At 38.1% G+C, this 14,176-nt stretch overlaps 1 protein-coding gene across 1 annotated transcript; it reads right to left on the bottom strand.

Moving 5' to 3' along the window:
- LOC763528 (putative uncharacterized protein DDB_G0271606) lies at positions 1–6,354 on the bottom strand. The gene is made up of 3 exons (XM_001199540.4): positions 6,151–6,354; positions 2,032–2,086; positions 1–1,440 (listed from the first exon to the last, which is right to left on the bottom strand). Exons 2-3 carry the CDS (start codon positions 2,084–2,086, stop codon positions 620–622), a joined length of 876 nt encoding a protein of 291 aa, XP_001199540.2. The 5' UTR covers positions 6,151–6,354; the 3' UTR covers positions 1–619.
- Positions 6,355–14,176: the final 7,822 nt, after the last annotated feature.

Raw genomic sequence — 14,176 nt, 5'->3', positions numbered from 1 at the left:
TCCAAGTATTGTCTCGTTCTCGAGTGATGTTTATTGCAAAACATATTTTACTGTTGTTTGGCCTCCAACAGATATAAATCTTTTCAGGATTGTTCAACACCAACAGTTATATTTTTTTTCATATTGGTGTTCGTTTTACCACAACAAAAATTATGCTCATGATCTTGATGATGTACAGAATGCCGGTTAAAATAATGTTGCATTCAACATTTTGGAAATATCAGTAAGTCTCAAAGAAAATAATTACTTTTAGTGTGCTAATAGGAAGATGTTTGCAAATCCTTTGCTCTTTATACTTTCCACATGGTTTAGGAAAATGAACAACTAAGAACAATATTTACTAATATTTACTATAAGCTACCAAGTTGATCTTTAACAATATTTCACTAGATGTTGATTTTATGTTAATCATGCTATTGTGTAATAGTCTAAATGTGTCATGGTATGTCGATTTACTTGCACTATGATAATTTTAACTTTGATCTTTAGAAATGTTGGTAATTTTTGTCTTGGTTACAATTATTTCATGAATGTTTACATGAAGAAAACAAAATCAAAGAAAACCTAAAATAGGATATATTACATTATTTCAGAATTCAATTTCCCTCCTGTAGTGGACCTATGGGTCGAATCGCTGTGCTGGTCGCCGACGTTGGGGAGTGGGTCGCCGCCCGCGGGGATTACGGTTCCAGTTCAGCGGAGCTCCATTTTCACGTGCATTCTCCTGAAGCTCACGAGCTTCCTCCTGCCTATCTTGTTCCAGTTCCATGGCGTTTTCCTGTTGATCTTGCTGGTCTTCCATGGCGTTTTCCTGCATCTCTTCCCGTTGCTCCATCATATTCTCTTGTGCCTCGGGGTCGGCAGCACCCAATCCAGATTGACGTTGTGGGTAGAAGCCCTGCTGCTGCTGAGGCCAAATGTTCTGATTCCACCATGAAGGTGTCTGTCGCTGGGGCTGGGCTCTGTAGGGTTGTCGCTGTGGCTGCTGGTTGTAATAAGGCTGCCAACCTTGTTGCTGTTGGTTGTAATATGGCTGCCCATTCTGTCGCTGCCATGGCTGTTGTTGCCTTGGTCGCTGCTGCCACGGTTGCTGTTGCCACGGTTGTTGTTGCCGTGGTTGCTGCTGCCATGGTTGCTGTTGCCTTGGTTGTTGCTGCCACCGCTGTCCGTTCTCATAGGCATTCTCTTGTTGTTCCCTCATGTTTTCCTGCATCTCTCGTTGGTTTTCCATCATATTCTCTTGCTGTTCTCGTTGGTTTTCCATCATATTCTCTCGCTGTTCACGTTGTTCTTCTGGATCCATCCCCCATGTACCCTGTTGGTTTTGATACCATGGTTGATTGTATCCTGGGTTGGAGTTTGGTGGATATTGCTGTTGTCTTGGGTATTGCTGATTGTATTGTTGCCGGTATGGTTGGTACTGTCTCTGACGACTTTGCCCTGAAGATAGACACAACATAAATGGATCATTTTTTAAAAGTTGATATTATGCAAAGTAGAAATTAAAGATTATTTTCTCATTTATATATTGCTTATTTATTGGGTTTTTAATTTCCCCTAGTTAAGCAGGAATTATGATAATCAGTACATAAGGTATCAATTCGTTTCGTTACTAATGTATTGTTAGACCATACTAGAATAAGGCGATAGTAGCCCTGCGATTGATTGTGGTTGAAATGGATTGTGGTTTAAAACGGGGATCTTGACAAATTTGAATCATATGCTTGAAATGCATGACCAAATATGGAATAAAAATCATAAGCAGAAATAATGGCGGATGGATTGGGAGTGGGCACCGGGGTCACGCCACCTCCACTCCTACCAAACTAAATGCGTTATACCTTTAGATCACTGCAGAGTAAAAATTGGTATTACAAATGCTCCTGTGCTTTTCTGGACAAATTTAAGGACCTTTTCCCCCTAGATTTTTTTCTTGGTTGTTATCCCCTTTTGACACCTCAGCCGCCCCCACTCGACAGAGAATCCTGGACCTGCCACTGGGAATGTCAATGCAAGAATGGGTGTATTTACCTTTAGTGGAGGCCACTAGGAGCGCTATCAAACACAAGACAAGTGACAGCTTCATCTGTGGAAAGCAAACATGAATCAATCACTGAATATCAGTTAGAAAATGGAACAACAAAAGTATCGTACATAAAAAGAGTAAAACAATTAATCATAGGCCAGATCAAAAGATACGCATTATTGCGTTGAAAACGGTAACATTCCAGTGACATCTAGAAGCATCGTGTCATTATAGCCTACCCGTTCTAATTATGGTTTTGGGGAAATATTGTTAACACAAGTAAAATTATTTTGGAGAAAGTATTTGTATTCATTTGTCGGCACATTTCGCTTGGACTGCTGTAAATCCGAAAGTGAAAAAGCTGGCTATGCTTATATCTAGCTTAAGCAGAAAATACTGTAAATGAACACCAGGCACCTTGTGAACGATAATTTCACGGGGGCTGTTGAGGCGTGCCTAGATATTACAACATTTTATTTTTACTTCAAAATTTGATTTCATTATCTCCACCATTCACTGCAAACTATAATCGCCGAAAAGTTGGCAGTATTTAATGAAATACAATGAAAAAATGAATGAGAATACCATGACGGTCTAATCACGTTTATAACGCTTATCACGTCTTCCCTTACTCATCAGAACTATTGAAATATAAAACAACTTTTCCTCATGAGTATTTAAACAGAATCATAATTTGGCTGGTCTCTTTGTTTGTTGAAATATCGAAACAATATAGACAGCGTAAGTTCCTATGCCGGTATAAGGGTGATGATTATAACGAAGAGTATAACCCAGTCACAAACTTATCCTTGGCATTATCAGTAGGACATGACCCTCTCTCTTTCTCTCTCTCTCTCTCTTTCTCTCTCTCTCTCTCTCTCTCTCTCTCTCTCTCTCTCTCTCCCTCTCTCTTTTTATGGGCTTCTCATTTAGATTTGTGTATGTTTTCTTCCTGCATCATGCTTCCCTAGCCCTATCTCATCTCCTTCTCTTCCCGTTTCATATTCATCCTCGCTGATACAGAATGATTGGAGAGCAGGGGCGTACGCAGGATTTTTTCAAGGGGGGGGGGGGTTTAAAATCTGGCCAAAAATATTTTGCTCCCGAAAATTTGAAAATCGCGCCGGCCGAAATGTCGCAGTCAGGGGGGGGGGGGGGGGGGGGGGGGGGGGGTGAGCGGACACTTTTTTTTTTTTGGTTTGGTCTCGGAATTTGAAAATTTGACATTTTTTTTCGTTGGGGGGGGGGGGTAAGGTCACTTTGCGTTAGCCGTGGGCATAATTTTTTTTTTTTTAATTTAAAAAAAAAAGGGGGGGGGGGGGCTTTTAGTTTTTTTTAGGGGGGTTTACACACATTAAAATACCAAAGGGGGGGGGGGCGTTTGAACCCCCAAAACCACCCCCTGCGTACGCCCCTGTTGGAGAGAGATATTTACCGCCCTCGCACCCATGTCGTTTTCTTGACATTTGATTTAACTCTTGGTGTGCGGAACCACTGATGGAACGTTTATATGATATACATACTATGTAGTTTAATACACACCTTGCTCCATTAAGAAATAAATTAACGGTCGTCAAACTATATCACTTTTAAGAGAAGGAATTAAGCATTCTGCATATCCAGCAATGTATATAAGCCGCTACAGACATTTTTTTGAGAAATCTGCAAATTTCGTACAGGATCTAACAGGATCTTTTCTAATTTTTAAATCTAAAAAATGCTAAACGAATGAGGAACAGATACATGAAGAACTAAAACAAAAGTAACTTATCCTTATAATTTACAATAATTTATAAACACGAAAAAAGTGCATTAGTGAATATCCTTCAACTTTTGAACCAAACACTTTATTGTGATACAATACATGGTTAAAGAATTACAAAAAGTTGAAATTTAAGCATCGTTTGTTTTCTGGTATTTAACAAAAACAACGAACTAATCACCGTTGGAACAAAAAGAGTTATAGTCTGGAGAAGGCGTAGCGTGGCGTAGTCAGGAAGCTCGGCGTGACGAGAGATGTACGTGCTTGGCCGGCCACAGCTGGCCATGGAAACGAGGAAGTCACTTTTATCTGTGTGACATCTTTGGGCCAAGGCCAGGCAGGGTCGCACAAGTTTATCTTTGAATTCGACAAGGTTTAGGTTATTATGTATCAAGTTTATTAAAATTGAAGCCTGAGTTGTTTCTGAAGGCATAGAATTCCTAACATATTTTGGCTTTTGTAACCTACTTCTCCATGCCTTCGATGTGCTTCCTGGGTCACTTGCACTACAGTTTGTAAATTTCTACTTGAATTCATATTGATTTAATATGGATTTGATTGTTATTATTCCAGGTGTAATTAAGACGGTAGGTACTTTTAGGGGAATCATAATGATGATGATGATGATGATGATGATGATGATGATGGTGAGTATTATGATTTTAATGTAACCAATACAAAAATAATGACGGTTATGACAACAATACAAGCAATACTAATATTACTCCTACTAGTACAAATTTACCACTTGATCGTACGATTGATTGTTACGATTGATTGCACATAGTATCTATGCAACCCATTGCAAACAATCAATCGTACCATCGATTGCTTAGCGATTGATTGCACATAGTATCTATGCAACCCATTGCAAACAATCAATCGTACCATCGATTGCTTAGCGATTGATTGCACATAGTATCTATGCAACCCATTGCAAACAATCAATCGTACCATCGATTGCTTAGCGATTGATTGCACATAGTATCTATGCAACCAATTGCAAACAATCAATCGTACCTTCGATTGCTTAGTGATTGATTGCACATAGTACCTATGCAACCCATTACAAACAATCAATCGTACCATCGATTGCTTAGCGATTGATTGCACATAGTATCTATGCAAATTCAAAGAATACAATGACATTTTTGTGACAAACATAGATAAGCAAATAAAATGGAAAATACACTAAAGAAAATTACAAAGTAGTTGGATCATCAACATATTTACAGAAACGTATAGGTAGATGACCCTACACAAAAATGCAAAAACTAACGCACACACACTCAAAAAGGGACACATCACCCTGGTTAAAGTTACGTTTATGTTCATTTTTATTATTATTAATATGATTATTGGAATTATTGTTATCATTATTACTTTTATTATTCTTAATTGTTATTATCATAATTAATATTAGATAATTTTTGTTTATCATCTTATTATTATTACTATTATTATTAGAATTAGAATTAGTATTAGAACTATCATCATTATTATCTATATCATATTATCATCATTATCAATGTATATTTTACAGAAAGCATCTGAGGAATACACGTCGAATTTCAAATCAACTTTCACTCTGTTCATGAACTTATTTCAATATGCTATGGTCTTGAAAAATAAAACATATTTGTTAAAAAACTTGCAAACATTGTTAATTCCCACAAAAAACGGCTTTTGATCCGAGCAAATGAGGAAATTTAAATGATTTAAAAATAACATATTGGTAAAAATATCAGGTAATACAATGTCAAGGTTATGATTCATGTTACGATTTATTTATGTTAAGATTAAGATTTTTGTTAACTTTTTCCTACACACTAAATCGTCGGATAAAAAGTTTTAGATAATACATATTAAAGTACATCTATATGCATACAGCCTTGACTATGAATTACTCTAAAAGGCATACATTTGTCTTAACATTCCCGACATAGCAACAAATCCTGGATGCAACCTGTACTCTGACTGCTGAAATACACCAGTCTGACCAGTGAATACATTATTGTTTATCACTTGGCCGATCACAAGCAAAATGGGAAAAATCGTTCATAAAGAAATCTTTATTCGTAACCTTGTAATAGTGATGAATTTTACCCCGCTATGATACTTTGTCATCATGCAACATATGACATCATCTCAGAATGACCTTGTTCATTCAGATGTTTAGGAGTGCTATCTTTTAGTGCGAATTACATCCTGCTAGACTATTATGTCTTTCACCCGATGGAAGAAAACATATCTGTAAAATGCGTAATAAACTGAAGAAAATAAATAAAATAAATAAATAATCATTCAAGCATGAGAGGATGGAGTTCTGTGAATGCATCGATTAGAAATACAATATTCTTACCTTGTTAGTGATATCAAGATGTGAAAGTCAGATTTTATCTCTCAAAGTATATAATGTTTTTGAAGACAGCTGATAGAAGAATGAAGATGGTTTTATCAGCTTCCAGCCTGGTGTACAGTATGAAATCTTTCTCCGATGTAGGAAGATTTATAATGAAAAGATAGCTCTATTTAATCTTATAACAAGTTAACCTTTACCTTATAAATCCCATTTTAAAACCGTGGTGTCGAATTTACATCCCACAAGTTGTTCCCTAGCCAAAGTGACGTCACACACACACTTGACCAATCAGAAGTCTCAGAGGCTTAAATGTGAAGGGTAGCGTTGTTTTGGTGGACCACTGAGTTTTTTTCTTTACCCTTCACATCTATTCATTGTAGCTACTTCCTGACTTATCGAATTATTGTAAGGCTACCCTTTGCGAACTTGACTTATCTTAATGTCAAAAGTCATTCCTGTTTGTTCTAGAATTCAGATGGTGAGAAGAAAAAAACTAGGCCCCCATCCTTTCACTATCTTCAGCCCCACCCATTGACGTGAAAGGAAAATATTAGGAGCAAAGAGGATTTGCCAACCCAAGTGGTCTGCTGAAATGAATCCGTTTGGGAGGATCCCTGTGGAGTTCTTAGGCTCTGGCCCAAACTGAGTCATCTTTGTCAGTTTACATGTTCGAGAATTTAGGGGAACGTCTTTGTTTTGATCGAGTGCCTCAGAATTCCCCAGTACAGTCTATTCGATTTATACCTTTTTTTCAATTTCACCCTGTTTATTCCTTTGACTTGAAGTATAGTCGGCCCCAAAAACATAATCCTATTCCTTTTTCAATTTATTTCACTTTTCGCCACACACGTTCTAAAAGAATGGACCCCCCCGACAAACTGAATGAAGGAGATTTCGTCATTCATGCAAAACTCGTTTAGAGGTATTCTGCGGTCTTAGGATAACTTTTTAACGCTGACTCTTCAATTTAATTAGATTTGAATAAGTTTGAAAATGAATGATAGTATTTGATACTGATCTTTATTTCATTTGCTCGAGGATGCGGTAATATGTTTCCTCATATATTTATCATTATTTTCATCTATGATACAAAGTATATGTGTTTCAAAAGACTATAATCAATGGAATTATGGATTTTCCTGTCTTCTCTCCTTGTGTTGGGTTATTTAAAAAAAAAAAATGAAAGTAAAAAAGGGGTTTTTCCCAGCGGACCTCACAAAATCTTTCTTTGACGATGATGTTCGATGCTGTTGTAATATCGAATTATCAATATGAAAAGGATAAGTTGTAATTAAACTTTTGTAATGTTCTAAGTTTAATTTAATTTATTTTGGCATCGTAAACAAATCAAGCAGTTTTTGTGCAGGTACATGGGGCTTCTCACAAGTTAAATACGTTTTTTTTTAAAGGCGAATAATACTCTACATAATACAATATAATGAATTCATTACTAATTATTATTCATGACAGAAACATTTTCAAAGAAATGAAAAGATAATATTTTGAATCTGTTATAAATGAATGAACTGCAATTTAACATGGAATCTGGTTTGAATATATTACTAGTTGCTATGACGGGCAAACTTTTATGTTGTAAAGAACAACCTTTATTTAAAAAGTATGCATACAAATTTACTTGTTAGTAAACCGGTCTACACATAGCAGTGTACTTAAAACAATAAAGTATCTTCCACTCGCATTTTCACAAACGAGGTCAGGTCCAATTCAAGCTTATATTATAAGTATCGTTTTGAACATGCCTTGCACAATGCACGATATGATACATTTTCAAACGAATCGTGTCTAGCTTAAATGAGGTGTGTTGAGGCTGAGTTCTAGCAGCAATAGGGACTTTTAGATTTGCGTGGACTGATACGTGCGACGTTCATTCAAGGCAGTGCATTAAAAGGACGTCGATCGTAGCAATATATCCCCATTGTCTTCGTGCGAATCTAAAAGTCCCTACTGATAGAAACGGATTACCGCATCAATTTTCGATAATCTTCTTATAGAACGTAGGTGGCGCACGTCCAAATCGTTCTCTGTAGGGCTTGGGAGGACAGGGATTGTGTTACAAGTCCTTGGTGAGTCCGTCCTCATACTAGATCATACCTGATTGATAATATAAACTCTCTAAATGAAATACAAACACAACAAAGTAGTGCCAGCACCTGGACAAGGTATGGTTCGATCCAGATAGGATCCAGGAGAAGGAAAACAAGATGTGGTAATGCGCAAGCATATCATAGGAAAAGCAACAAGAACAAAACAAACATAAAAAGAAAGACCGAAGAAGGAGAAATTAGGAAAATAAGACCAATACTTAGCGATGACATCCATGATTAACCCTTCGCCAGCTTTAGTCGACGATAGTCACAATCGTACAATTAATGCTTCTCTGGTACAAAGAAAGAGAAAGAGAAAAAGTAATTATTCCGATTGTTCAATTTAATTGATTTAGACATATACAACATGCTCAAATCAAACTGACAACTACATTCATATGGTAGAATTATAGAATTAAATATGTCCATAGATAGAGTGTCTTACGATTTATATAAAGTATGATGAAGGCGCCCAGGAAATTCACAGACCTATTATATGTATGAGAGAGCGAGTGCGAAAGAGACAGGGATAAAGAGGGAGGGTAAGAGCATGTACTAGGTCCATGGTAAGAGAGAGAGAGAGCTGATAGAGAGAGAGAGAGAGAGGGGGGGGGGGGAATAAGTCTTAAGATCTATATAATGCTAACACACTAGGTGCGTAGCCAAGGGGTGGGGCGATTGGGGCGGTCGCCCCCCCCCTTAAAAAAACGCAGGCCAAAAATAAAAGAGAGAAAAAGAGAAGAGAAAAGAGAGATTCTACTTCGAGCAGCTGAGGAGAGTGTAGGACTTGCTAGCCATTATGTAGATACAACCCCGCTCTCATACCACAAGTAAACAAGAAATAAGTCCTAATAATGTGGCAAATAATGACTAACATACTATTTCCCACAAGCAATTATGGAAATATTATGATGAAATGCTGATTGCTTGGTGATTGGTGATAAACGTCAATATATTTATCACATACATGAAGCCCATTTCTCAAGCTATCCCAATGAAAAAATTATATTATTTTTGAAAATTCAGACAAGGATTAAGAGTCGAGAACGGTACAACAAATCGTCTTCTTGTTGTATTATAGTAAGTTAATGAAACGTCAAAGCTTCGGCGCTTCGCGTGGGGGGGGGGGGGGGAGGGACTCCCCCTCCCTGCACCCACTCTCATAGGGAGCGCGTCTAGCGCGCTCTCTAAGTGTTTTGCAACGCTTTGCGTGCTAACTTCCGCTCCCCCCCAAAAAAAGTGTGTAAGCATTCATAATAATAATAATAATAATAGCCTAATAGTCCACTCCAAATGTTATTAAACCGAAACGGAAATTCTTTTTGCCCAATTGATCGTGAGCCCGGCAGCCACTGAGCAGCGCCAGATCGACGTTGCTCTATCCTTTATTGTTGAACGCCAAACAAGGTAGCAACAACTCCCATCTTTTAACGTCTTTTGGTATGACGCGGCCGGGGTTCGAACCCACGACCTCCCGGTTGTGAAATAAATAACAGAAAAAGGGAAACATGAATGGGTGCAATTAAGTCAGCAGCATAGAAGACGGTTTCATAATTATTCAGATACTTTGGTTTTGGCCAAACTGTTCTTGTTTGTACTTTGTCATACTTTCTTGATAGAAATAGGCAAATGCCGTACATGAAAAGAAAGAATGTGGTACTTTTTTTTTACTGTAGCAAATTAAAATTCGATAAACCTTGACTAAATGCTGATAAAAAATAAAATAAATGAACCGTTCACCAATGATAGTAAACGGCGTGAAACAGATTAACTAGAGAGAGGAAGAGAGAGAGAGAGAGAGAGAGAGAGAGAGAGAGAGAGTGTGTGTGTGTGTGTGTGCAGGCGCGTACGCAGGGGGGGGGGGGGGGTTGGGGTTAAACCCCCTTGAGTTTTTTGTATGTGTATGTTTTGTGTATGTCTTTTGTGAAAACCCCCCCCCCCTTCCTTTAAAAAAAAAAAAAAAAAAAAAAAAAATTATGCCAATGGCTGACCTAAAAAAGGTAACCTTCCCCCCCCAACGGAACATAATGACAAATTTTCAAATTTCGAGATAAAAAAGTGACCTCTTACCCCCCCCCCCCCCCCCCCGCGTGCGTGTTTGTATGTGTGTGTAGCGAATAGTGTCTTATTAATATATATCTCTATGATATGCACGTAGCTCTGTGTTGTATGGTGGAGTGGAAACAAATGTTGCCTTTTCAATACAGGAAACCAAGAATACGAAATAGAATACGAAATTTGCAAAAATGAGTTGCAATATGACCAAAATTTGAGATATCAATAATAATTGCCTACTACAATCAATTATGTAGATACTTCGATATAGGAGTTTTTTAAAAGTATAAAGGGATATTTTAGTTTTGTTGCAGAGGGCGCTACACAGAATAATTTTGTGTAAGAAAATGAAAAATTGAGTGTCAAATTTGAAAGAACATACAATTAAAATGACAAAATCATCTTTGTTTGATCAAAATCGGTTCAGAGACGGCTGAAATATCCATAAATGAAAGTGGAGCTGAATTGGTATGATCTTATGGAATTATGAGTGTGTGTGGGGTATTGTGAATGAATATTGTAAAAGCGTGTACTCTGATCACACAACATAACTCTCTTTTTAATTTAGCTACGAGGAAACAAGGTTGCACTGGCAATAAAATACATGATAAAGTGTATTCCCTTTTCGTTATTTTATTGAGGTGAATAAACTGCAGACTAAACACTTTGCAAAGCGTAGTCATGCAAGCAAATACATGATTCAGAATTATTTCCTTTTTTCTTTATTCTTTCCTGCTTTTTTCGAGTTTTATTTTCTGGTTATCAATTTCTTCAAACATCATATAAATTCCATTGCACATCATTTCAACAGGATTCTAGGGGTAGCATAATCATTCTTAAAATACATGTCTTTGCGTGTTAACCAATGGAAGCCTTGAGTATTTATCGGAGGTCAACAATTGGATTCGCCGGACTCCCGTTTGTTTATTGATGGACGCCACTAGTGTCCAAAGGGCACCTCCCGAGCACAGGGGCGGTGGAGTGTCTTCCAAAGTGGGGGGGGGGGGGGGGGGGGGGAGGGGGGGGTTGGCACCCACAAAAAAGTGCACTTTCTTGAAAAAAAGGGGCACCTACAAAGGGAAACCTCTTAAGTGAACATACACCATTTTTAGACATTGGTATATTTCCCTACATAATCATGATTGCGATAACACGACCAGGGATGACATCAGTATTTGTTTATCTCTTTACGTGGTACAATATACTGCTTAAGCAACATACTTTGCAGTTGGGTGTGATGATCTGGATATTAATATTCGAACGAGCAAACATTTTAAGATTTGTGAGGTCGCATTGTGTAAACTTACATCTTATAAAGAAGCATTTGATAAGTAACATAATTATAACAACTACAAATGCGAGCAAGCTCTAGGGAACATTAAATAAAAAGGGGCTCTAAGTCACTTTGAATTAGGGGATCATGTTATGGAGGAAGGAAAAGTAGGCACTTATCAGAGGGGAAAATGACAGTTATTAGAAAAGAAAAGGTGCATGTGTCAAAGTAAAAATGGCAATTATCAGAGGTGAAAATGGGGCACTTCTTACATCTGAAAAGGGACACTCAACAGAGTTGAAAAAAAAGGCAGTTTCGAGAATGGAACGGGACATCTATTGAAGTAAAAGAGCACCTATCAGATTTTGATAGGGGCATTTATCAGATTAAAAGAGAAAGGTGATCATAATTATAAAGAAGGTAAAGGGGCACTTTACCGAAGGAAATATGGTACTCATCAAAGATGAAAAGGAGTACTTATCAGAAGGGGAAGGGGGCAATTATTTCACTGGAAAAGGGGCATTTGTCAAAGTAAAACGTGTACCTGTCAGATTTGAATAGGGGCAATTATTAGATGTGAAGAGGATACTACTCAGGGGTGATAAAGGGTACTTCTTGTACCTGAAAAGGTGGCACTAACCAGAGATGAAAAAGGGCACTTATGAGAATGGGAAATGGGCACTTATTGCAAAGGAAAATGGGTAGTTGTCGAAGGAAAAGAGGCACTAACCAGAGATGAAAAAGGGCACTTATGAGAATGGGAAATGGGCACTTATTGCAAAGGAAAAGGGGCAGTTGTGAAGGAAAAGAGGCACTAATCATGTATTAGAGGCATTTATCAGAGGTGAAAGGGACACTTATGAGAAAGTGAGAGGGATCTTATAAAGAAAAATGGAGGTGCACTTATAAAAAGGAAAAGGGGGCACTTTTTAGATGTGGAAGGGGCAGTTCTTACAAAGTGAAGGGGGCATTTTCCCTATGTAAAAAGGGGCAATTTGGGGGTACCTGAAAATGGGGGGGGGGGGGGGGCTCTGTGCCTCCTGTGCCCCCCACCCAGGGGCGGATCCAGCCGACGGCAAAGGGGGGGGCCCAAATCTTGAGAAAATATTTAGCGGCGAATCAGCCAGCCGGCGAAAGGCGAATGAGCGGGGGGTGGCGTCGGATAAGAGCACATATATTTGTTTTTTGGGGTCCAGTTTTTGGGAACATTTTTGCGCCGACTCAGCCGGCCGGTGAATATTAAAGCGGGGGGGGGGGGGGGGGGGTGCTGAAGAGGAGGACCACTATTTTTTTTTTTTTTTTTTTTCGAGGGGGGTTGGAGGTGAAGCGCCGTTTTAGCATGACTTTCTTTTTAACTCTCACTTTCACCTATCCCAGATAACCCTAATTTTTTGTTGCTGCTTTGAAACCATTTCTTAGCGTCTCAACCCTAAAAAAATAGCGAAACTATTTTTGAGGAAAAGCATTATACTGAACTGAATAAAGAAGAATAATTTTACATTGGCTAATACTAATACTGATACTGGCTTAAGACAATATGGTATCGGCACAGTAAGATCCGGTATCATGTATAGAGGTATTCCAAAATGACATTCTGATAATCAACATTTTGTTCTGTTATCATATGTATATACGCATAATACAACCGATCTTTGTGATTTCTTATTGACATAGCTTCTTCTCCCCCTGCAAATAAAAAAGAAACCAAGGTTTTTTAATAAAAGGATCATGCGACGCATGCGACAAAATGATCATTGTGATTCAAATTGATGCAAGGATTTTTTTGAATAAGCAATGCTTTTCACCAGAATCTTCTTGTAAAACGACTTTTACAAATAAGCCATGCAATTCTGCCACTGTGTTGAAAGATCGTTTTCAGATTAGGAGAAGTGTATTCTTTGATGAGTATTTTTAATTGAATGGAACGTCTCAACTCAGTAAGCACGGCTGATATTTGTAAAAGTTGTTTTTGCAAAGAAGATTCTGGTGAATAGCAGTGCTTATTCAAACAAATATTCGCATCAATTTGAATCACAATCATTATTTGTCTCTTAATCCCTTTTAATGACCTTCTTTTCTTTCTCGTTTGACAAAGAAAGCGGACAAAATATACAGTTCCCCAGGTAGACAAAGGAACATCCCTTCACTGCTATTATGTAAAAAGGTGAATATGCATGTGACACCTGTTCTACACATTTTTACATAATAGCAGTGAAGGGATGTTCCTTTGTCTACCTGAGGAACTGTATATTTTGTCCGCTTTCTTTGTCAGTCATGTTCATAGATATGTCACGTTAAAGACATCATAAAGATCAGTGTTGTATGCGTATATACACAGGCCCCGCGGAACGTTTATCAAAGTGGGGGGGGGGGGGGCTAAAGTATTTACGATCACGTAGAGGGTAGCGAGCGTAAATTGGTGTGGAGGGTTCAGGGGGCGGAGCCCCAAGAAGCTCAGGGGTTTTAGGCATTTAATTACGGTCAGAGAAGCACAAATATTTTGATGCCGCATTTGTGTAACTGGCAGATCAGGGGGGGAGGGCGTTTTTGTTGTTGTTTTTTTAAGGTAAAATTTACGTAACTATCCTATTTT

The sequence above is a fragment of the Strongylocentrotus purpuratus genome, unplaced genomic scaffold (assembly GCF_000002235.5).
Source record: "Strongylocentrotus purpuratus isolate Spur 01 unplaced genomic scaffold, Spur_5.0 spur5_scaffold_6, whole genome shotgun sequence".
Taxonomy (NCBI): domain Eukaryota; kingdom Metazoa; phylum Echinodermata; class Echinoidea; order Camarodonta; family Strongylocentrotidae; genus Strongylocentrotus; species Strongylocentrotus purpuratus.
This window is presented reverse-complemented; position numbering and strand designations above follow the sequence as displayed.

Excerpts from the sequence above, each read along its gene's own strand:
- LOC763528 (XM_001199540.4), bottom strand. The coding sequence starts at position 2,086 with ATGAAGCTGTCACTTGTCTTGTGTTTGATAGCGCTCCTAGTGGCCTCC. Across the intron at positions 1,441-2,031 it reads CCTAGTGGCCTCCACTAAAG|GGCAAAGTCGTCAGAGACAG; the intron begins GTAAATACACCC and ends GTCTATCTTCAG.